The 25,069-nt window shown below is 42.2% G+C and overlaps 1 protein-coding gene across 7 annotated transcripts in view; it reads right to left on the reverse strand.

Annotated features, from left to right (window-relative positions):
• Nucleotides 1–9,097: 9,097 nt before the first annotated feature.
• Nucleotides 9,098–25,069, reverse strand: part of MPP7 (MAGUK p55 scaffold protein 7) — a 155,633-nt gene continuing 139,661 nt past the window's right edge. For 5 of the 7 annotated variants that reach the window (XM_054190547.1, XM_054190549.1, XM_054190551.1 and 2 more), the window contains 5 exons: nt 20,862–20,942; nt 18,936–19,029; nt 17,748–17,856; nt 16,088–16,231; nt 9,098–13,133 (listed from right to left, as the gene is read on the reverse strand). In XM_054190547.1, the coding sequence (XP_054046522.1) occupies nt 12,954–13,133; nt 16,088–16,231; nt 17,748–17,856; nt 18,936–19,029; nt 20,862–20,942 (608 nt within the window). In that variant the 3' untranslated portion in view covers nt 9,098–12,953. Of the gene's footprint in view, nt 13,134–16,087; nt 16,232–16,564; nt 16,686–17,747; nt 17,857–18,935; nt 19,030–20,861; nt 20,943–25,069 lie in introns of those variants that run through there. The other 2 variants (XR_008464750.1, XM_054190552.1) reach the window with 2 other exon arrangements.

Below are 25,069 nucleotides of genomic sequence, written 5' to 3' on the forward strand. Positions count from 1 at the left end.
CACTCATGCCTTAATCATGAAAACATGTTCTCTACAATTGTCTGCTTCATTCACGATGTACTTCCAACGGCTGCAACAAAGAAAGTACAGATTCCACAGAGCACGATCGCTTTTACTACACAATGATTCATCCTCCAGCGCAGGTCTTTTCTACGTGCTACATCACACAGAAGACCCACGGAAAACTCTCTGTGCTCTCAAAGGAATCACACACAGTTCCCTCACCCTCACCACTCACATAGTCCACCAGAGTCCTTGTCCCTTTGTCTGCCTCTTCTACCACCAAGAACTTGGGTGCTTGGGATAGTCAGGATTCCTGATCCAATTCCTGGGCTTAATCAGGTCCCAGATTGCAGCAGCAATGAGCGGCAGGATAAGGGAAGACCGTTTTGAACGCCAGTAGCCCCAGGGCTGGAGCATGCCCAGATGTTTCATGGAACGGCTCTGGCAGGCCAGTCGCACACAGGTGTTTATTGGCTTGAAGTAAAAATCAGGAATACTGAGAATAATTCATCCACCGCTTAGCTCTTCAAACAGAACAGGAATGAGCACAATGTGCAAATCTAAATGCAGATAACAGCAGTTATGAACTAACAAGCATGCTTTACTCATGGAGTTGCTTGCGTGATGAACTTTTTCTTTTCCTGGAATGAACTCATTTTAGTATGAAAACTGATTATGCATGAAGTAGTGTCAAAGGCATGTAGCCGAGCAACTGTACAACTCCTTTTTTCACTAATATCTATAATTTTTAGGAACAAAAGATGCTAACTGCAATAAGTACAAATCTGCCTCTTAGAAATGTGATTTGCAGTTTACTTTCTCTTTACACTTAAAAGCTATTTAAAAGCAAAACAGATCTAACCAAATCAAAAGTAGCATTGTGCACTTACATTAAATAGATTCATTTTCATGCTAAGATTACTTTAAGGAGCAAAGAATTGCTATATGTGGAAAATCAAAGGAGAAATGTAAGAAACTATTCCAAAGAGGTTCGATACTTCGCACAGCAAAAGCTCTGCACAGCCTCTCCGTGACCTAGACCACAGCCAGCTCCGCAGGATTTATTGGTTATCTTTAATAAAGCGAAATCCAAACGCCTTTTCTGTTTTGTTACTTCCATTTTAACACCAGCAGTAGCAGACAGACGAAGTTTAGTTTTAGCCTGGGAGCTAAAAGAAATACGTCTAACATACGTATGCATTGTTACAGTCTAACTTATAAACGCTCAGTAGTAAAGTCGGCAGGAATTGAGCACTAAAACCAGAGAAGAGTAAATGGAAAGACACCCCGCTGTATTTGCAGACTCGTGGTAATAAGGAAAGCGCTCCTGACTGGTCTTGGAAACTTGTCATGTAAGTGAGCAAGGGGAGAGGTCAGGCAGCGACAGGCTGCTCTTCCAGCCTGAAACGGGGCTTGCGCCAAAGTTAAAAAACTGAAAACAGTTCGAAACATGCATTTAACTAAAAATGAATGTTATTAAAACAAATGATACCCATCATTTATAAATGTAATCTCAAAGTACCGTAGCTCCTGGCTCCCACTCAGATGATGTCTGGCAGCACGCTGTGTATCATCCACAAAGTATCTTCCAGAATCCCCAGCACCCTGGCTTCAGGAACCGCTCTAAATCTCACTAAATTCTGATGATTCTGATGTCATTTTCTAAGCTTAAAGTGTTCTTTCAAGTGACATCAATCATGACTCAACCTACCCTCTCCTGCCATATATGACAAAGGCTCCTATTTTTAAACTTTCAAACAAATACAGCTTGTATAACTTTTTTTTTTGCCAAAAATACGTCAGTTCAAATCTCACTGTTCTGAGCGTATTCTGCTCTTTTGGGATACTTGTCAGCTGGCCTATTTGTATTAGGTTTATAAGAAATTAGATTTTTTTCTAGAAGTAAAATAGCAGACTTGGAGAACAGAGCTTCCACCTTGCATTATTAATAGAATTCATGGTAATCTGTGGCTATATTGTCAAGAAGTACGGAGACTAATTGCACAGAGCCAACAATTCACTCAGTGCGGTGGTTAAAATGGATAAAAATGATTTGTATTATTGCCTGCAGTCTCTTGTAAATGTCAAATACTTTCTTGACATTCTAAAACCCAGGCTGTACAGCAAAAGTGGGAGAGTAGCATTTCGTATTAATTTAAAAATGCATAAAACTGATTACCCTCTTCTAGCAGTCAGTATTTCACTGTTTCATGAAGACCCTAGATGCTGCTCATAACTGGCTATACTCTTTCAACTCATCATGTCTCTCATTTTTCTTTCGGCAGAGCAATGAGGGTTTTACTTCAGGTAAATAAATAAAATTTTACTTCCTGTAAAAGAAGATATTTACAGAGATTCTCCACAACCAGTTCTGTCACTTGGAGAAAGTTGTAAGTATTCATTTCCCCCATTTCCCATGCACAGCCGTCTTGCCAGTCCCATGAACCCGCTCTTCCTTTTGTGTAAATCCCAGTCCCATGCAGGTATCTTCATGTACTGTCACTTAGGCTTTTTACTGGTCACTTTAATCACCTCGCAGGGTTCAAAGAACACCTGCACATATTCTCATCTGCTAGTCTTTAAAACATTCACAAAATGTTCTACTATAAAGAATTTATGATATTTCCTTGGTTCACCCTATTTGTGTACTTACCTTACATCTGTTAGACTCTATTTTTTTTACTCCGCTATAGGAGAATGATGCACAGGTGTAATTGAACTGACAAAAGTGTTAATATTTTTCTGAAACAGATCACTTATATTTAGTACAACTGACATTTTACTCATTGTTCTCGTTAGTACCCACATTTATTCCGAAAGAATTGTGAAATGAAATCATCAAAAAGCTACCAGCTGCACAAGTCTTCTGAAACCTCTGTCGTCTGAGTCTGTCTTACACATTACAAAAACATGCAAAAAGGCTTAGAGATAGTTTTAAAAAAAAAAAAAGAGTAGAAGGGGATATCCAGGTGGCTTTTTAACTGTGGAATACAATAAAATACAGTTTGGAAAGTATTACACAGAAATATAATAACGAAAAAACAAGATAGGCAGTTTACAAGTTGAAATACATCGTGCTGTGCCTTTGCTGGAGCTGCGATCAGCCAAGCAGACAGAGCACGCTTTATATGGGTTTGCTGACGCTTGACAGCTCCGAGTTTAAAAATGCATGACTGGCAGCTTACAGGCGTGCCGATCAACACTAGAAAATCTTTTAAGGCTTAAGGTTAATTAAGGTTAATTATTCTCAAACACTGTTTTGGAGATTTCAGTAATAATTGCTTAAAGTGACAGAGATGAATTGCTGCCTCCATCTTGAGAGCACTTGGGAAATTACTTAAAAGTGTGTGAGAAGATTTATCAGGACCACATTGTAGGTGTAAAAGAACTGAAACCCTGGATGAGCAGCTAAGCAGCAAAGGGCATGCCAGTCTAACGCAATCCTACAATTTGCATTAAATAATTTAGACAAGGAGTCAGTAGATTTATCAGCAATACGTATTTACTATCATGTGCTTGACAGGACTTAGATGTGTTTGCACTGAAATTCATTCCCAGATACTAATCTCAGATATTAATCCAAAGAGAATAACCAGACAGCTCTTACATGTTTGATCACTCACCGAAATATTTATCATCTTCACTGATCGCATCTTATCTCAAAGCCAGACCCTGAGCCCACAGAAGTCATCAACTTGGTTCCAGGGTAAGAGCTGCCAACCCCATTGTCAGGAGTGTTACTGAAGTCAAAGGGACCACCCATGAAATGAGGCACTAAAGCTCGACAGTAAAAGTCAGCAAGACCTGGCATTAGATTACAAGGTCTTCTGAGCAAAGGCATTCCTGATTTCCCAGGCACACAAAGACAAGAGGTAAAACCCCGATACTGTTAAAATCAAAACTTTCGACTAACTTTACTAGCACCGCATTTCTACCCACTGCTGTCTCATCTGTGCCACCCTGTTTAACTGCATGAACAATCCCGTGTTCCAAAGTGGCATGGGTGGAAGTCACTTGAGGCTAACTAGAGGAAGAGTTCCTACTATCGCTCGTGTAGGGGTTGAAGTGGTGTCAGCTATCTGCTGATATTTCATACTTCTCCCGTACGCATAATACAGAAAGCAGCAGCAGCCGTTAGGTACTAATAGTAAAGCAATCCAGACTAAGCACTTTCCAATAGCACAAAATGAGGCAATTTACCAGGAAGAGAGGGAGTTGCATTAGCATGAAAAAATTCTAAGTTATTCACAAGATGCTAAAAGAGAAGGAAGAGTCATCAATCCTGAACACTGGAACCATGAGGATCCATAAGGATTTTACATGACGCTAGTGAGGCCAAGCCAAGTAACCACTGCTATAAGGAGCTGTGCGGGGAGCAGAGTAGTAGCGCTGCCTCCCTGCAACGCTTGCTCAGATTTAGAGAACCTGGTCGCTCGTGTTTTCCACTTAGATTTTGTCACAGGGAAGTTACTGCAGCTGGGAGTGACCCAGGAGTTCCTGCAGAAAATCTGAGCACGAGTGTCTCACTGGAGGTACTTAAATGCGATTGCAAGGACAATAACAAACACCAAGTGTGTAAATGCATGGCAGCTTTCCACAAGTACCAGAGTTAATACCAGCCACCACCATCCCTCTGGTACAAAGTCAGTGGAGATGAAGGAGGCTCAGGATTAAGAATGCACCCACTCTGTCAGTGATAAATTGACACTTCAACCACGCACTTCTCAGGACTTGTTGGACTTGAACAGGCTCTTAAGAGTAGACAGGCTTTAATACCCCTTTTGAGAAGATGACTTCTGGAGACAACAAAGTCAAGAGCTACTTTCAGACTGTGACATTATGAAGGGAAACCAGGTGCAGACTCTGCCACATTGGAATTAAGAACTGCACATGGGAAGTGCTCTACCTGGTGATGAGGGTATCTTAACTGCTCCCTCCTAAATGCTTATGAGGGAAGAGCAGAGGGGTGGAGATGCTCCTTCTTGTAGTTAAGAGGGATTAAACAGCACCTTGATGCTTAAAGTATCTTCCCATGCTGTTTTCAACCATAGGTTGCTCATTTTTGCCCCAGGCTTGCAGACTTCCCCGTGGTTCAGAGCCCAGCAGTGCCCCAGCTTCTCCCTTCCAGCAGTTCCTGGCCAGCCCCTCCGGTCTGCTCCACGTCGTCCTTGTTAAACTGTTGGCCGCTGACATGGAGAAGCTTTTTGACAAGACGGGTTAGGAAGAAAGGAAACAAGATTAAACAGAATAGGTCACTTGAGAACAGTTGCAGAAATTTTGTCTTTATTTGCTTGGTCAGGTAGCTTTGGAAGATAGGAACTCCACATCTTTTACAGTTACATTTATGTAAAGAACGAAGGCTTTAATTACAGCAAGTCTTGCTTTCAAGTAGGCAGTAGGGAAGCCAAAAGAAAAATATAAGAGTTTGTGGTTAGAATAATAGTGTCTGATAATCAGAAGTGTCACATAAACTGTATTTTCCTCTTTTACTAAGTTAGTGTATAGTTTTATCACAAATAGCATCTAATTTCACACACTGTGGTGTTACCTCTGGCAGGCTTTACCATGGCAAAGGGTGGCACCTCCTGCTTTGCTTGGAATCGGTCCCCTGTAGCTCCCCTGCCGTGCCATAGCATCCCCCCAGCCCGTGCGGCCGGCTGACAGCCACGGAGAGCACGGTTTCAGAAGGGGGTACATATGTAGTTGGACTTTTGAAGGGAAAACAGAACTTGATACTTCAGTTCCCACAGGATGCCACCACAGAGACTATTTTCTGTAAAATGAAACCAGCGGAGTGGTGTTTTACACCACAGTATCGCATAAAAGGCAAGACAGTTGGCCCAGTGATACTCCTACACAGACAAATTCCTGTGTCTCCTGACAGGTTCACGTTTCTTTATCTGGCAAGCATAAAATTATAGCCTATGTACAAAGCAGCCTTTTCATTTAGGGAACAATTAAGCTAATCCCAGCAAGATTTCATATTTAACTAGGTTTGTAGTGAACAAGTTCGTAGTCTGCATTCAATCAAGCTCTTTTGACTTTCACAAAATAGGGGCAAACCAGTGTATTTCAAATGTAAAATTCTAAGCTTCCTGAGATGTGAGTCCTGCCTGACTAAAACTATGGATCGATTTGCTAAAACTTTAGTATCATATCAGTAGACTTTAATCTGTCATTAATCTTCCAATTCAGCAATAGTGGTTTTGTAAGCCTGCGTTTTTCATTAAAATAAATTGGTATACATGACAGCACTTGATAAATACATAAACATATATATGTATGCACACATGCACAATAAAATAAAGTTGCTATTAGCATAAAGGTAACATTAGCTGCACCCATTACAAGACGCAGACTCCTGGCTTTCCAAGTCTCACCTATTCAAAAGCGTGGTCAGAGTCTGTGCTTTTTCCAGTTTGCTTTGAGTTGAGGCTGGATCCAGCTGTGGCCAATGATGATCTGAATTCACTGAAGTCAATAGAAGACAATAATTCAGGTTCAGTTCTGGTTTTTGACAAAACAATGGTTCAAATCAATCTTTGGTTTTGGGTCTATTTCCTGCTTAACAGCTGTGTAAAGAAAAACATCTGGAATAATACCCCAGCAGGGCCAATAACTGAGGCTGCTCTTTCATACTATCCAGATAGCACCAATAATAACAAAGCTTTCAGGCCAGTCTTCAACAACAACAAAAAACCCCACCAAACAGAAAAACCCCTTTTGTGCCTTACAACCCACAGCAGCCAGGACTGCAAACGGCACTTTGAACATACTGCCTCCAGCTGCACCAGCAGCAGAATGGGCCAAGACCAGTTGTTCTGGCTCTGAAGGAGGTAGGAGAGCACGGCTCATACCTACACAGCTCAACTCCCTCCTGCAGTCGAGCTGGCCCCACGGCTGCTCAGACGAACCTTTTGCCACCCCTCAGCTGTGCCTGGGCACTACCCAGCATGGGTTGAAGACCTGCCAGGAAGCCCCCTCCCCACCTGATCCTCCTGTGAGATGCTGAATCCCAGACCTGACTGCCCCATCGTGCCAGCGCAACCTCTGGTACCTGTTGGTAAGAAGACCCGCTCTCACTGGATCTCTGCGCCTTCTTGCTGGTCAGCACTGCTCTGCCATCTCTGACTCTTTTAGTGAGCTTCTTTGAACCTCGGAGGACATCTTTGTTCCATGCTCATATGGTGCCTAACACAGGCCAGTCTGTATTCTGGAGTAGGGCTCCAGAAGCTGCATCAAAGTAGGTATAATGGGGAAGTGTAACCCATACATGGTATGCAAAGATCTAGGAAAGACTAATATATGAGAGGGCCTAGATGCCCGTCAGAGTGGTCTCAATCCATGCTTCCATCTCTGCAATTTCTCCATCATAAATGTGTGCTTTGATCATGAAACGTGGTGGCTACTGCCAGCACTTGAAACCTAGCCCAGTTTCAGGGGAAAATAATTTCTGAAGAACAAGCCCGTAATGTGTATCTAGGAGAGGGGACACACACACCACGAAATGTCCAGAGGCCACAGACAAAACAAGTAGAACTGCCCCCAGCTGTCGTTTTCTTAAACAAGAAATCCCGAAGCCAACACTGCCTGCACAAACATGGAGATCGCTCCTTGTTTGGCCTTTTTTATCATGCGCTGCTCTTGTATCAAACAGGGACCTCTCAGAGCAATTTGTTTTCATGGGACAAAACGCTGCTCAAACCTGGATCAAACACAAGCTCTTCACCTCTTTGTTTCAGAAACACACCGCCTCTAGTGTCCACTGGGAGGGAAAGAAAAAATGTCCTTGTATCACATTTTTGGTGTCTCACTGTTTTTCAAGACAAGTCAATTATCCCGTTTTCCCCCTTGTATGACTGAGATTACTACACTAAAACGGTACGAGGGCCAAGAGGAGAAAACGGAATGAAATTGCCAATGATTTAACCCAGTTTGGTAAGTTAGTGTTAAAGCTCTGATCTCCGTACTCTAGCTGTAACAGTTAACAAAATTGGAAGAAAGCACCAGCTTTGCCAACACCACCAGGATACGGAGCACTCCTTCAACCCTCCATAATTCCAACAATTTTGGCTTTGCTTACCAATAAAGATTTACTGGCGCTTATTTATATTTACCAAGGAGGGAAGAGAAACCACAGAACATTCGCAGCCAACTTGCGAACCTCCTTGTTCACTGACTTACAAAAACAAAGATGCATTTCCAAGGTAGAGCTCGCGTTTGTAATATTTGCAGTCCCTCTCTGCCATACCCACGCACCCTCTGCCTTTAAAATACTTATCAAATCCCTTAAAACTAAGTTTCCCTGAGCCCGCGTTTAACCCTATGGAAAGCTTGTAACATCTTTGTTAAGCCACGAATCTAAATTTCATTTGAGGAAAATTGTAGCTTTCTTTCTGTTTTTTTTTAGCATATTCAAGTAGTGAATATTAACGTGACTACTGAAAAGAATAAATAGTTAGCAAAGAAACTGTGACCTGATTTTCTCTATTTATTTCTTATCAAGAAGTTTTTGAATATTGTTTGTGCCATTTGAGCCCTTTTTGCAAATCCTGAAAGTATTTTTCTCCGTTCATATACTGAAATGTGTAGCTGGCAGTTTTGTGCCACTAAGTCTTTAAAAACTTGTTTAAACAGACAGATGTGCACAACTAAAATAGAAGCAAAACCAATGTCTCAATAATCACAAGGATTTACCCTCTGTTAAAATATTGGATGTCAGCTACACAAAATACCATAGCAGTTTATTATAGAGATGTAAAATCATTCCATACAGTCTTCCAAATATTCAACTTGTATTTCAGACACAGATACCAAGAGGGAAAAAGTCTCCAGCTGTCTAGAATTCTAAATTCTCTCATTTGTACTGTCATTTAACATAAGACAAAATTTAAGACCAGACTTTAACTGTTTCCAAATGGTTTTGTGTATGTTTCTGCTGAAACCTTTAACCATTATCTAGCACCAGAATTCTTAAGCAACAAATATGCACACTGCGTCCCTTTAATTTTGCGCTCCGACATTTTTCCGCCGAATGCTCGGTATCATACATTAATCATGGTAACATATGATAAATACTTAATGACTTTGAGAGCAAAAGGATCCTGGGCAAATTGCAAGTACAAATGATTTTAAGCATTTATACACAGAAAACTCAATCCCGTGGGGAAATGACTGTAGATGATGCAGTAGCAAAAGTAGACTCAGATTATAACTTTAATTCTAATCTCTGAAAAAACTATTCATCCTTTGAAAAAATCTCACAAAAACTAAATATGAGCTTTACCGAGGAAAAAAATTCTCCACACACAGTAGAAACCTGAACCTAAGTACATGTGGGAAATGCAGAATCCTGCACTGAAACAAAACAGAAGGGGCTTAAAAGTCTTCTCTCTAATCCTAGCACGTGTTAGGCTTTTTTTTCTGGAAAAGACATAACATAATGCAAAAAGTAACTTAGTTTAAGCATCACTTTCTTCGAGTCCTACAAATGCACACAACCTCCCACGGGACGTGTGAGCGGCCGAGGAGCGCACGTGACCCATGAAACACTCCGGGTCGAGGACTCGGGTGACACTCCGAGCACTTTGCAAGCCCAGGGCAGCTGATGTCTCCGCTGGACCCACTGACTTCAGCTTTCCCTCTCAGAAAGAAAATGGCTCATTTTGGGGCAGGCTGCGGGAAAGGGGAGACATCTATTTTGAAGGAGAATTCGGCAACAAAAATGAAAAATTAAGAATTTTAGTCCTTCTTCTAAGTTGCTGTATTTTTTCATTTAAAGATTATTGGAGCATTAAAGTTAACAGAGACGCCTATGAAATAACTTAATACTTAGGCATTTTACCTTTTAAAGTCATTACGCCTATATGGTATGGTGCAATTTACAATAAATTAAAAGAAACACCTTCAGTGATATAGCAATAATTTATTGTTTTGCATAAGAAGGTAAGATCGCATTTCAGGTAAGACATCAACCAAGGACCTGATGGCAAATTCAAGTATCGAGCTTGGTACAATATTAAAAAATACTACCATTTGTATGACTATGGCAAACAGCTAAAACACAATAAAAACATCTGGACTTGACTGTCAAAACATACAGTTCTCTAAAAACCCACACAGCGCAACCTGAATATGTGGAATATTGGAAACATGTTTAGTCGTTTTCGTTCCCAAATTCTTAGGAGTCAAAGGAACAGTCGCCTCCCCCCGCCTTGGTACCCCAGAACAATTCAGCCCACGGGCGCAGCGTCCATCACGACAGCAGGCTCCTGTCCCGTTGAAACTGATGCCCTGAGACATTTTTCTGCCTTGGCCCACTGTCATCTCTGCCCGCCTCGTGGAGGCCAGCGGCTTTCATTTTATTTATTTATGTATTTATTGAAGCTTACACTGCAATAACGTCAATTTTCAAGAGCAACCTAGTAATTTAATTAAACCGATTTCTCACTCCTCAAAGAGTCTGTGCACATTTTACTCTGCTGGTTGGATTTATGTTTTTGTGATTCCCTTTCTTTTTGCAGGTGTTACAGTTCAGGAATTAGCTCCTGGCTCGGAGACGGGGCAGGCAGCCATCCGTCTGGGAAACTCCTGCCAGGACTGTGCTGAGGATCAGAGGGTCAGTGTCGCTGCGAACGCCGCGTGCTGCCGCCCAGCACAGCAAACCTGCTGTAGAAGGTCCTCCTAGACCACACCGACCCAGGAATGGGAATTAAATTAATTTCAAAAGGACAGGAAGAACAGCCTGTGGGACAGCCAGAACTGTTTCTAACAGGGAGCGTGCAGATTATTCTAGCATCTATTTCTTAAAGAGAAAAGCAGGTCCCTTACGTGAGCGCTATTGTACATGAATGATCTGAGACAGCCCAGGTCAGAAGCAGCGTTAAGAGTGTTTCAGTGAGGACTAAAGCCCCTCTTGTTGGAAATGGCCAGGTCCTGAGAGGTGCCGAGTGCCCGCTCCATTTGGGTTGGCTGCAAGAGATGGCGAGGGCACTCGGCGACTCGCAGGCAAAGGCAAACAGACCCGCTCAATTCCAGATCCCCTGAAAAATATTTTCAGTAATTAAAAAAAAAAAAAAATAGAAAACGTTTCCTCAACTCACATAATCTCCATGCAATTAATTTAATCAACAAATTTCTATTTACGTTACAAAAAAAGTTTAAGTCCACCAGGAAAATGGTGAAATTTGACAAAAAGTTACATTACAGCCGTTCAAGCAGAGCATGTACCCGTACTGGGATCCAGTACATCTGTAACTCTTGCATAAACATTTCCAGACTCCTTGGGATTTTGCTGCTGTTGCTTGCCTTTCATTTATTTTATACGACTCTAAGCCAAATGCAATGACCCACACGTTAAATACGCATTTAGAATAAAACTGCAAAATCTGATGGCTTTATCAGCATATGAACTGAAATAAAATATTTACATGGAATGTTGAGCTCCATTTACGGAGACGGGGTTTCAAATTACAGACGTAGTAATCTCCTTAGTAAATGATCACATTGACAAGAAATTTAAAAACTTAACATCCCTTTTCAACCCTTTCATAAATATATAAAGTTTCACTAAATTCTTTTTTCTTTAAACAAGACAGCTATATTCTCTTTACAGATTAACATGAAATAACGGTTTCCTGTTTGAGTGCCACAGATGTGATGGTCTGAAGTCAGCAAGTTCCTACACACATTCCGTACTTAGAAGACATATTCACAACACAACACACAGGTGTTACTGGGTCTTTACAGATGTACTCATTTCCTGCATATCAGTAGTAAATGAAGAAAAATACCAAATTATCTATATTAAAAATACATAATCTAATATACATGTGCTGACACCGACACATCAAATTTTACAGTGAGGTTTCCAACTGTGTCTGACCAGTGACAAGGATACTTTTTACAGTGAAGTCTACAGCAATAATTCATTTTTGGGTGGAGACAAAATAGCTGTTACACTACTACGAAGCATCACTACATACTAAACAATAAAAAGAATTCATCTCTTGCAACGGCTTCCCACATCTCCAAAGTTTCCTCACTAATTGTTTGAAAATTTCTGATGGGAAAACTGTTCTAAAGGATGCCAAAAATGTCTGAAATCAATTTAAAGGAAAAAAAAAGTTACTCTCTACTTTGTTGCTATTCATATCACTTTGCCACTGATTTTACAGAAGACTAATCCCAAAGACTTTGAAGTTATATACATAGAAACTCACATTTTCCCCTATTTAAATAAATATTCCCGTGAGTTTTCTTTGTTGTGCCACAAAGCATGCATGAAAACACGTTTAATCCATGCATGCTCACAGCAGAGTATTTCACAATTAAGCCACTGAATACATCTTTCTTTCCATGACTATGTAAGTGCAAAGGAATACTAAAATCACTGTACATTTAAGACAAGGTTCACATCTAGAAAAGTAAAAACATTTATCTTGATATGTAATTAAAACTATGATGTCTTCCTCGTAAAAATGTTGGTCACTTTTGCCTGATTCAGTTCTCTCAAGCACTTAAAGGGTAATAACTTCCAAGTGCTGATGTGCTCTTTATGGCAGCGGTTACGCTTAAAACCATCAAAGTGCTGATCTCCAGTGTTAATTAGTATCTTCTGCAAACTCTCCGTTAAAAAAGCTTACCTTGGAAATACACAGGTGATGATAAAGAGGTGCCTGGCAGTTTTGTTACACTAGCATTAGCTCACTTTATGGAGCATAGTAAGACTTCGGTTTAATCTGACTGTTCTGCCCCAAAATTGTGGGCTGGAGGATTGAAGACCCAGGAAAACAAGAGCGGTTCCAAGTGCATGAGGAGTGAACCTGCTGCTCAGGTAGAGCGAGAAGCCCTCCCACCAAGGAAAGTAGCAAACGGCCATCCAGTAAAGCCTAACCGTGCCCCAGATTTCGCTGCTGAGACAACAGCAGATGTTTTGTCCATTTAAGACGTTACGAATGTAGCCAGCTGACGGGAACCCAGAAGGTCTCGGTCTCCAACCTGTCAAAAGTTGTTTTAAGCTCACTGTAAGCTGTAGCGAGGTCATCGTTGACTATCACTTTATCGAAAAGGTGGCCGTACTGGCTCTCCATCACGTGGGCAGATTTAATCATTTCGTGAAAATCTTCTTCCTAGTAAGATCAGCGCAAGGCACGGTCAGCCCACAGCAACATCACATCAACGCGGTGGTAAACGCAAAGCTACTTGCTTATTTCTCATCTCATCAGGAGATGGAAACTGAACTTTTAATTAAAAAAAAATATAGAAATTACCATTACACGTGAGCTCAGAGAGCATTCTCACGAGTAGACTTTGCTCAACAGGCAATTCTTTCATCTCTCCCCTTGCAGTGACACAATTAGTCACTGCACGGTAATCACAGAGACATTTTCTGTTAGCAGTACCAGTGGAAAACGTTTCTAGCTGTTTATTTTGATGATACATTTAGAGTTTCGTTACTTAAGTCTCAGCTTGCTATTAGCATACAATATACTACAGTGCAGCCTTTATTCTTTGAAGAGCTTGGCAGGAGCTGCCTTCCTACGCCTGGTCTGACCTGGCTCAGGGGATTTCTCTTCATGTTTGGGGAGGGAACAAATCTTAGGAATTTCATTGCTTAACTCTGAGGGATGAAACCCGTCCTAACTAAGCAAGGTCCTGAAGGTTGCTCTTAAGAATGAATCATAGAATCATAGACTAGTTTATCACTCCAGTCTTCAAAAAGGGCAGGAAGGAGGACCCAGGGAACTACAGACCGGTCAGTCTCACCTCTGTCCCTGGGAAGGTAATGGAGCAACTCATTCTGGGTGTCATATCCAAGCACATTCGACAGCAGGAAGTTACTGGAAATGGTCAACATGGGTTTACCAAGGGTAAATCACGCTTGACCAATCTCATAGCCTTCTATGATGTTATAACTGGTTGGCTAGATGAGGACAGAGCAGCAGATGTCATCTACCTTGACTTCAGCAAGGCTTTTGACACTGTCTCTCATAACATCCTCCTTAGGAAACTGAGGAAGTGTGGACTAGACGAGGGGACAGTGAGGTGGACTGAGAGCTGGCTGTGTGACAGGACTCAGAGGGTTGCGATTAATGGAGCAGGGTCAAGTTGGAGGCCTGTAACCAGTGGTGTCCCCCAGGGGTCAATACTTGGACCAGTATTGTTTAACGCATTCATCAACGACCTGGACGAGGGGACAGAGTGTATCCTCAGCAAGTTTGCTGATGATACCAAACTGGGAGGGGTGGCTGACACCTCAGAGGGCCATGCTGCCATCCACCGTGACCTAGACAGGCTGGAGAGCTGGGTAGAGAAGAACCTAATGAGGCTCAACAAGGACAAGTGTAGGGTCCTGCACCTGGGGAGGAAGAATGTCAGGCACCAGTGTAGGTTAGGGGTGGACCTGCTGGAAAGCAGCTCTGAAGAAAAGGATCTGGGGGTCTTGGTAGACAGTAAATTATCCATGACCAAGCAATGTGCCCGTGGTGCCAAGAAGGCCAACGGAATTCTGGGCTGCACAGGGAAAAGTGTGGCCAGCAGGTCAAGGGAGGTCATTCTCCCCCTCTACTGTGCACTGGTGGGACCGCAACTGGAATATTGTGTCCAGTTCTGGGCTCCCCGGTTCAAGAGAGACAGTGAACTACTGGAGAGAGTCCAGCGTAGGGCAACAAAGGTGATGGAGGGATTGGAGCATCTCCCTTATGAGGAAAGGCTGAGAGAGCTGGGACTCTTTAGCCTGGAGAAGAGAAGGCTGAGGGGAGACCTTATTAATGTTTACAAGTGTCTAAAGGATGGGTTTAAGGAGGATGGACCCAGACTCTTTTCAGTGGTTCCCAGTAACAGGACGAAGGGTAACGGGCACAAGCTGGAACATAGCAAGTTCCAAACAAATATGAGAAAGAACTGCTTTACGGTGAGGGTGACCATGCACTGGAACAGGCTGCCCAGGGAGGTTGTGGAGTCCCCTTCTCTGGAGACTTTCAAGACCCACCTGGATGCAGTCCTGAGTAATGTGCTCTGGGCAATCCTGCTTTGGCAGGGGAGTTGGACTAGATGATCTCTAGAGGTCCCTTCCGACTCTGAAAAATTCTGTGATTCCGTGATTCCATTTTGGTCTGAAAGGACCTTTAAAGGCCATCCAGTCCAACCCCCCTGCCGTGGGCAGGGACACCTTCAACTAGATCAGGTTGCTCAGAGCCCCGTCCAACCTGACCTGGAATGTTTCCGGGGATGGGGCATGAACTCTTCTTACATTTTATATACCATAGAACGTATTCTTATAGCCATTATTTCCAAACTATTTCAAACGCAAATTCTACACAGATACAGCCTGTGATTATACCCGTGACTCAGTTTGAAACAAAATCTAAAAAATCCTAACATCTGAATGAGAGAAAATGATGCACACCGTAAATGTAGATAAAAGGTCTAATAATAATCAGCTTTGCTTTAGCTTCAATTACAATATGATTTCATCATATTTCAAGGAAGTAAATAAGTTACTCTTGGGTAATCCGACCAATACTTTTTTCTGATTATTGGCAAAAAGCAGCATTTGTTATTTGCTTTGATTTTTCTCCTTCTTTCTTACAGTGTCCATTTCTCTATAACATTTTTAAAAATTGTTTCTTTTATTCACAAATATGGTCTTTTTATTAGAGTAGCATTTACCTTTTTAATAGATGCTTTATATTTGGGCTTTCTTCTAAATTTAGACCAAATAATGCACTTGATAAAACAGGGAAATTCTTATACTTGAATAGAAAGAGCTAAGCCCACATAGAAGTTTTTTTAAGGAAATCCACAGCATTATTTCTCATAAAAATATACTTGCATTGTGGGGTTCCTCAATGACATAAAATCAGGGGACCATGGAAATGTAGATACCCATGAGCATATTAAACAATGAAAACACCACAGTAAATCTGTGATGTGAGAGAGGCTGGGAAACAAGAAGATAGTACGTGTAAGCCCTGACAAGGACTGTTGATGACATCCAGGGATCACCTTTGTTTTCAAGGGAAGCCACTACAGCAAAACTCTGAACAAGTTCTCGTGTTTTACCATGTCTATATATACTTACTGTAAAGGGTTTTGCAGTTCCCTTATCATCTTTACTTGAAATAATCTTGGCATTTTTTCTGGTCTCTCTCAAACGGTCAAGCGACGGAGGCTTTATAAATATAACAAATGGTTTAAATTCATACGTCCGTAAGTGTTTCACTGTCTGGGAAGAGGAAAGGTTTTAATTAATTAGTTTATTTTGCACAATGGAATTTACAGTTATAAAAGAAACTCTCCACTAACCAAAATAAACCCATAAGGCACCTCTAGAACGCTATTTTTCATTTCCTGCCACCCCACCCTGGCGACTGGCATTGATTCATGGAAGGAGAATTTTCAGGCGAATGGGAAGAAAACTCTCCATTTCCACACATGCTGCTGGTGAAGCCCATCAGTCCGGCCAAGGCTGGGCTGGGCACTGCAGCGCCACGGGCAGCGGGGGGATGGAGGGGAGGAAAAGCTCAACACATTTTAGCAGGACTAACACGTTCTGTACCCATGAAAAGTAGTGGGAAAAGGGAAAACGGTCACAACAGGTCAATGATTTGTTCTCTTCAATACTGTGTCTCCACCACATAACTCCCGCTGCTCACTCTTCCTGAATCAGTCGAGTGATGCTAGGTATGGAGTTAGAGATAGAGATGGTTAGAGACAGAGACAGTTAGAGATAGGTCTACAATTCAGATTGCACACAGGGTGAAGCAGGGATGGGATGGCTGGCAGCTTTCTGTCCTCTTCACACTGCCACGGCCCACAGGAAAATGGTGTGTCGGAGACCGGGATCCCAGGATGGCTCACAAGCCTGGCTCCCCGAGAGAGTTTACTGCTTCACTGGAAACCAGGGCCGTGCTGGACGGGCGGTGGTCTGGCAGAGCAGCCTGGCAGTACCAGCCCCAGGAACCCCTTCCCAGCTCCCCTCCTCCCCTGCGCGGGGCCTGGCTTCCCCGGCTGCTCCCCGGCCAGCGCAGCCCCTGCCCCGCTCCTCGGGCACAGCCCCGCCGCCGAACCTGCCCCAGGAACTGTTCACACGCTGCCAGGGTTCAGAAGTCACAGGCTGGCCACCCTTGGAGAAGAAATACTTTGGCTGGCTTTAAACAAACTAGTCCAGCTCCTGGAAGCACTGTGGTTATTAGGAGCATAAAAATTCCCAGCAGAGCTGTTCAGCAGGGTTGAAAGACAAGGTCAATGCAAGAACAAATGGTTTAGAGAGGAATGTTCTTAACAATTATCCAGCCAACATCACATTTAGCGCGTTCCTTGACTTGTGTCCACCCTGCACGGAAACCTTTTCCATGAACAGTCTGGTTAAACGTGTCAGAGTTGCTGGAACTGGGTGGTAGCTCTGAGCCGTTCTGAAATTGAAGTTTCGGAGAGAAACTCTAACCCAAATCATCAGAAAGATGAATCGAAATATAGGAGCATTTTGTAATTAAATCTTTGGTATTACACTGCAGGCTTTCAATTGACTTAATTACTAAGCTGAATACTTGCCAATATGTATTGAAGTTTCCTTCCCCTCCTCCTTTCAGAGATTCTTGCTGTGATAAAGGTACCCAGCAAGCCCACTCTACGGTCATTCAGTGTGGAATAAAATACACCTTTTTAGAAACCCTTTTTTTTCTGGAATCCCGATATGCAATGCGGGGCGCTGCGAGAGGCCAAAAGACGTGCTTACTTACATGAGGCTGCACATCCAACAGACAAACTTTGTTTTTAGCTAGAACAGATCGGACAGAATCCAAACTTGTACCATAGTAGTTGTTCTTATACTCGCCGTACTCGATAAACCTGTGGCAGAAGGTGAAAACAACTGGAATCATTCCCATTTTCTCCAGAAAAAAACTTATCAGTTTGGTTGGTGAGATCTAATTCAGGAGCAAAAATATTTTACTTTACATGAGAGTTTTACCATGTTTTATAAAGGAAATGCTGTCAAGTACTTCAGCATGTCAATTTTAAGAAATCTTCTACTTTACCACTTTCAAATCAGTAACACCTGCTTGTATTACAGTTAAAGAGAAAAAAGTACTGTACTCCAACAGCCCACTAATGTTTTCCATCACCTCTTTTTCTGAACTAATGCAATGCAATAAAACAGTGGATAAGCTAAACAATAGAAACTACTGAAATTTCATTGCACACTACAGAATATCCAAATTCTCTGTCTCAGAAGAGGAGGAGGAGCGACGATGGTGCTAATGGAACCAAGGCGGCTGGTTATGCGCTATAAAAGTAGAAGCGCTATTTGCCAAAAAAGCAAAGCACAGTTTGAAGTTTCAATAAAACCCGCAGCTTTGTGTCTAATACACTTTTGCCCTCTGAAACACTGGGGGAGAATTTCAAGCTACGGTATTTTACAGGCTGCTGGAGAGCACGATGCTACCATTGTCTCCATTTTCCTTTAATTTCTGGCAGGTTTACAGGCAGGGGCTTCACTGTAGATCTCTAAATTCAAAAGCAGAGGAAGTGCCTGGCCTGAAAGAGAGCAGAACTACGCAAACATTGACTCAGGCACGTTCGCAGCACTTCCCGCCCCCCCTCCTCGAGCTGCAACGCTTTATTGCTATGGCAGATGATGCCCTGTTAAAAGAGTGCTCCCTCATCCATTTCAGTGTCTTCTGGATGAGCCGAAGTACTGGGAACACTTGCAAGCTCAGAAACAGTCGCGTTTGCACATGCTGCTTTTTTTTTCTGTGTTTTTGCTATCTGCTTTGAACTGTTTATATATGAAAATGTAATTTTAACACATCTTCAAATCACTGCAACTTATATCCACTTTGACTTATTATCTAAAATTACAAACAGTTCCATTTTATAACAAAGCCATTGTTTTAACTGCGGTTCTAGTTAAAATCTCTTCAGCATACTTGTTATTCTGTACGTCTGTCTCAAACAAGTGCTTGGAAATGAAAATGTATTCGACACCGTCACTTTCTTGGCTTCTCCTTGGTCGGGTAGTGTCTGCAGTTTCATGAAATAAAAAAAAAAAATTAAAAAAAAAAAGAGGAAGAGAAGCACAAAACAATATAATGCAAACCAGCTCAGGGAACACTGCGAAGCACACAACCCTTGTGCAATACTAAGCGTAACGGTTCCCTCCGTTCTGACAAACACGAGGCTGCTCTGGGTCCAGGAGGCGGCACACAGGCACAGGACAGGATTGAGTTTTAAAAGTGTGCAGGAAAAAAAACCTACTGGACAAGTATCAGATTATCCTTTTTATTAACTAGTGGAAAAATCCAATAAAATGAGGACAGCTGAATAATAAAAGGAGCAGCAGTCCATAACAATTACCCCAACCTTGCCACTTGTTAAACTTATTAGCATACGAGGCCATAAAGGGAAACAAAAGCTCATCAACCTGATTTATAAAACGTTACGTTCATTAACAACACTAGCAGCTATGGTATGTGAAGCATGATAATAAAAAAATGGGGGGGTGTGTTTTATGTTTTAATGCTTTTCTTTTTCCGGTGATCAAACCCAAATTCCTTTTTCTTTCCGTAGCCTTGTAGTATTTGCACGTCTTACTTTCCTTCGAGTACGAGGTACAAAGGTTTTGCTTACAAATGAAACTTATTTGGGGGGGTGCCACTTATGGGTAACGAACTCATTCGAAAGTCCTGTTTAGTACAAGCTGTACGTTACAGCATCCCGCGTGCACACAACCTGCTTGCAGAAACAGCGTCCTGAGTGCCATTTGGTATCACGCTCTTCGTGGGTTGACATGAAGAGGAACACGTCCAAGACAAGAACCCCCCAGTTTTCCCTCCAACTCTTGACTTACTGAATTTCAGGGAGAGGGATTTCTTTACGTGTTTGTTTTAAATTATAACCACAAATTTGGAAGAGAAAAGAGAGAAGGCAGCTTGATGAATACTGGCAATTTTTAGAGAAATATTTTTGGGCAAATGATTGCATATGTTTCAGTGTGTTAAATATTTGGGAACATCTGGCTTATTTTGTTGTTGTTTTCAATACACAGCTGAAGCAAATATGTGCAAATGAAATGACTTGCCAAAACCAAATGTATTCATTCTTCTACCTAGTAAACTCATTCGTATATATACTTTATAGAATACCTGTACTTGCAAAAAACCTGTGACGGTATCTCCCAAACCAAGAATGTTTGACCCATATTTTTAAGGACCCCCACAGGAGGCACAACTACAAGTAGAAAGCAAAACAAGGAACGCAAGTCTAACTAAAACCGTCAAGTCCTTAAAGAAACCCCAATAAAGTATCGTAGAAGTTAATACAGACAGAACGATGTTATTCAAGTTATACAAAGTAACACTACCTGGTCAGACAGGGGGAAAGATGGAAAAAAAAATAAATCCCCAAATCAACTTTTTTAAAGTTAATCAAAGGGATTTAATGAATTTATTCACAGGATTAAACTGCTTATCATCAGTCTTCATTTTTCAGCCTGTCTAATATAGAAAGGCCATTTTGCTGAAAGCAAGCATTGGTAACGGGGTGGGTTTCACTGCTTTACAGCCAAACCCGGGGTGTTCTTCAGCTGAGTTTCATTTACTAAACCTCGCTGACATCAATCACGTTAAACTCGTACTAAAAGTCTACTGCAATGCCTCTGAGCCAAAACGTCCTATCTGTTTAATCAATGCTATTTAAAATACAACTGCAGCAGCACTTTTAAAAATTAGAAAAGTAATTTGGATGCCAGGCATCCATTTAGGGACCCAAATCTGAAAGTGCCTTAAGGTAATGCAATAATAAGGGATAGTAATGCAAGTATAGCATTAGGAGAACAGAAGTGTATTTTTACTTACGTGGCACTGTTACCCCGTAATGCTGGGTGTCGCTGATCAGCAATTTCCGTTTAAGCTCATTCAGTCCAACCCCTACAGGACCTGAAAGAAAAAAATCGTGCTGTTTCCCAGCAGCCGGTTCTCTCTTGTCTTCAGGTATAAGTACGCTCCGAGGTAAGACTACGTAGCATACAGCTATAATATATATTGGCTTCTAATCAGAGTCATTTGGAAACGCCCATGGTTATACCCTCTCCTAGAATACACAGCGCTGACAAATTTCAGGGGATGTAGTTGGCAGTTACTCTGCTCTGACTTTACTACGGAGGAAAAATCAGTGTAAGAGTTAACAGCAAAGCTAGCTTTCTTTTCTCCAGCAGCTACCCATAACAAACACCATCCTCAGCACTACTGCAGACCCCCGCACCCTAACTTGCAGCTTTCCAGCACAAAAACTAGCTTGGCTTTTCATTTTGCCAGAATATCCCCAACTCACAGACTGGAGGACCCCAGCTGGCATGCGCAAAGTCCCCCCCAGAGCCTCTGCATTCCATGTGTCACCACGGCCTTCTCCTTACTCCCTCCAGCTGCCGCATCCCTTCTCTGCACCAGAGTCACCGGAGAAGCCCTGCTCCCACCTTCTCCCCATGCCCTAGGAGCACTGTGCTCCTTCCCAGCTGCAGGAACACCGCCCGGCCTCAGGCTGGCTCCAGCTGTCACCATCCACCTTTTGACTGGGCCATGGTGACATCGCACGGGGAGAGGAAGGGCGGGCAGCACTCCCCAGGTCACAACCCCTTTGGGATGTTTGGGTTTCTTTCTTTCTTTCTTGTTGATTTTCTTTTAAACTATGCTTGCTCGTCTCCTGCCTGCTGTCTGAACTGGTCCAAAGCAAATGTTTCCTTCTTCACGCGGCTGCCAAAGAGAGACCACTCTTGGAAAGAGGATGGCAGGAAGAAACAAAGACTGCACGGAACTTTTTTTGACCCGTCTCCTCCACCTCCATTTGAGTACTACTGTCCTAGAAGCTACTGAGCTTCCTCTTGTTTTTCAGGCTGTCCCTAACTCTCAGCCATTTGCCAGAGGTGCTTTAGGTCTCTGAGGGCTCTCTGTCTCAAAAGCTCCATGGGCAGTCGCTGCCGGTCCCCAGGAGCCCGTTGCACGGGGCTCCAGCCTGCCTGGCCCCTCTGGCGGTGGGGCCGTGGTGTCATGTGTGCGTGTGTGTGTGGAGGGAGCTCAGCTCCGCGCGCTCGTGCATCTTTTATATAAAGAAGCCGCGGTGCAGTGGCTTCATTTCTGCAGAGCCAGGTCAACAGCAGAATGCAGAGGAGAGCGAGTCATTGGAACCGTATCCCAAATAATACAAAGATAATACATGTCGTTTTAAGGAAAATTCTTGCTCTTCTAGTAAAAGCGACACATTAATGCACGAAGTGCTTTTTAACAGAGGCATTTTGGACATGAGAAATACAAAACCTAATGAACATTTTAATGAAATAGTGATATGTTGGTTAATTACTAGCGAGAGTCTGGTATCAAAAAGCAGAGACTGATGCTTCAGCACCTTCAGGTGCCGATTTGTAAAAACGACTACCCGCCACGCCTGAAGTTAGAACCACACAATGATGAAAAGCAAACGCTCGCTACTTTGCTGCTATCCCCAGACTACAGTCTCTCTGTAAAATCTTAGGATTTCTGCATTTATAATTTTTATATGTTTACATAAGTTAAACACACAACTACATTTCAAGCTCCTTCCCTGACCTGCCTGTAAATTAATCTATCAGTATGTATAAATGTTTATTTAATATGGTGTACAGCAGCCTCTACTGGCGCATGTCTGCAGAGGAAAGCAATGTGTCATGTAGATAATGGCATTTCTTTTGTTCTTATTTTTTTAAAAAACATTTTTCCTTTTTTAATAGTATAGCTATTTAAGGCAAATATGGATTTTTATAGGAAAAGTAATTAAAATTCTCAATATATCCTAGCAAAGTAGAATGAAACAAGTGGAAATCAATTAAAAAAAAAACCAAACCAAACAAACAAAACATTGTCTTCCTTTCAAGCAAAAGATTTTCCCCATCAAATCTACAAAAATACTATTTCCTCTGTCTACATGTTGTCAAATCAACATTATGCTTTTAGCTCTATTTATATATAAAGAATCCAGGCTTCGCTTCCTGCAACAGATGCTTTGGAAACATAGATCCAATCTGTTTCCAGACCACAACCTCACTATTACTCTGTCTCCCCTTCCAGAGTACCATTTAAAAATCATCTTTAAATTTAACTACTAGAAGGTGTAGATTCTTCTTTTTCAGTGCTGTCTTCGCAGAATTCTCCTAACTGTAGCATATGGACGCTGGAGGCTGATTCCTAATTAGCAATGCCATCCATCATGCCGATTTTTACACTATATCTCCCAAGTGCAAGGTACACTTCTCTTCCGAACATTCTCTTCATTCTGATGCAACACAGAAAGGTGACCGTTTCTAATAATGATGAACCTGAACACGATTTGAACTCAAGAAGAGAATTAAGCATCGGGATTGAAAAGGACAATTTCTTGTAGTAAAATGCCAGGTATGTGGGATCCATGACTGCCGCATAGTTTTGGTTTACTATACATCACCCCAGGCAGCAATATTTAGAGTTACGGTGTCAGATTTAGAGATATTTTGTTTTGTTTCTTTTTAAGGAACATTTATGTTGCTTGCTGTTGCCTGTTGAGTCACATAAGATAAGCAATGGTCAAGTCTTGCACAAATGGGCTGTACTGCCTACCTCACCTTATTGAGGGACACTTGCAGAATTAAACCACCAATCATTAAAACTTGCATTAAATTTTGCCCCATTCAGACATGTCTGAAGAAAGCTTAAGAAACTGTTTGATGTAAATCCATGTCTCAGGATTAACCCAACCAGCCATTCTCCACCTGCAGATATACACACTGACCTCCCAGAACTCTATTTGAAAGAAAAAAAAAACAACAAGGAAGTAAGTGGTCTTTCAGAAAAGGTTTTGGGAGTTAGGTGAGAACGTGCCTGCTGGGATCATAAAGACCCTGTACAAAACATGGCTTGACAGAGGTTCTGTGGCTCAGTTACTCCTTCTCTAGTACAACTGATCACTATTGATCACCGTAATGCAATGCCAGCACACGCACGTCTGTAACTGTAACTCAATGAGATATGCAGTAGGAACCTCATTTTTTTGTGTCACAGTAAATTACAACTAGAAGTGGGAGTGTACTTCTAGATTTGCTGTTCACTGAAGCAGGATCAGTGATTTTATCCCGCTGTTCTCATGGGCAAGGCTAGCCAATATATTGCAGCCTACATATGCATTCCTGAGCCACGCTGACCTACCCGTGCCTTCAACCAGGAAGGATTAATGAAGGTAGCAATTCTAGGTCTCTTGTGTCATTGTCCAGATGGTGTATGGCCATGGTAGGCTATTTCTTGAACTACTGCTGTAGATCTATTAAGTCTCTGCAGGCCACTCCTGAACACATGTTGAAGGTGAGTCAGGAGGTGTAGAAAGCTAAAAGCCACTTCCATTTCATCCGCCCCAGCTCTGAGACAGACCTGGCCTCCACATAGCTCCATGGTAAAACCAGAGGTGATAGATTTCTTTTAAATGTAAGCAATATAACAATAGAGAACTTTTCCAGTCCCAGATTCTTTCTCTTCGCAGAGGTGACCAGAAGGACACCACTGTGGGGAGTACTGACAGCATAATTCAGAGACAGTGAGTCTTTTCTGATTGTCTCACATACCAATAATGACTGCTCCTTTGTGGTTACACACCTCTGGTCCTCGCTTCCACCACTGCCCACTTGGGACAGATGGATCACCATGGGTGACCGCAGCACCCGAAAGGCTTTGCATGCCTGTGGTGGTAACCCTGCATGCACATACCTGCGTGGGGACACGCTCGTGGTTTGTTACTGCTGACCTTGCTTCATCCTCGCACTGCCCCTTAAGAAACCTCTAACTTAGCTGATACTACACCGCGTAAAGTTATATCATGTGGCACATTCATTCTCACTCTTAGGAAATAAAATTTGTGCTAGTCTGGCCCTCACAGCAGAGGCCTTTGTGAGCAGGACCTCATTAATGTAAATGAAAATTCTAGTGTCTAAGTAATACGTTTCATATTAAAATATTCTGCCTCTGCCTGATAGGGCTGCAAGGTATCATGCTTACGATGCAGGATGTATATC

This window comes from Rissa tridactyla, chromosome 2 (genome assembly GCF_028500815.1).
Source record: "Rissa tridactyla isolate bRisTri1 chromosome 2, bRisTri1.patW.cur.20221130, whole genome shotgun sequence".
Taxonomy (NCBI): Eukaryota; Metazoa; Chordata; class Aves; order Charadriiformes; family Laridae; genus Rissa; species Rissa tridactyla.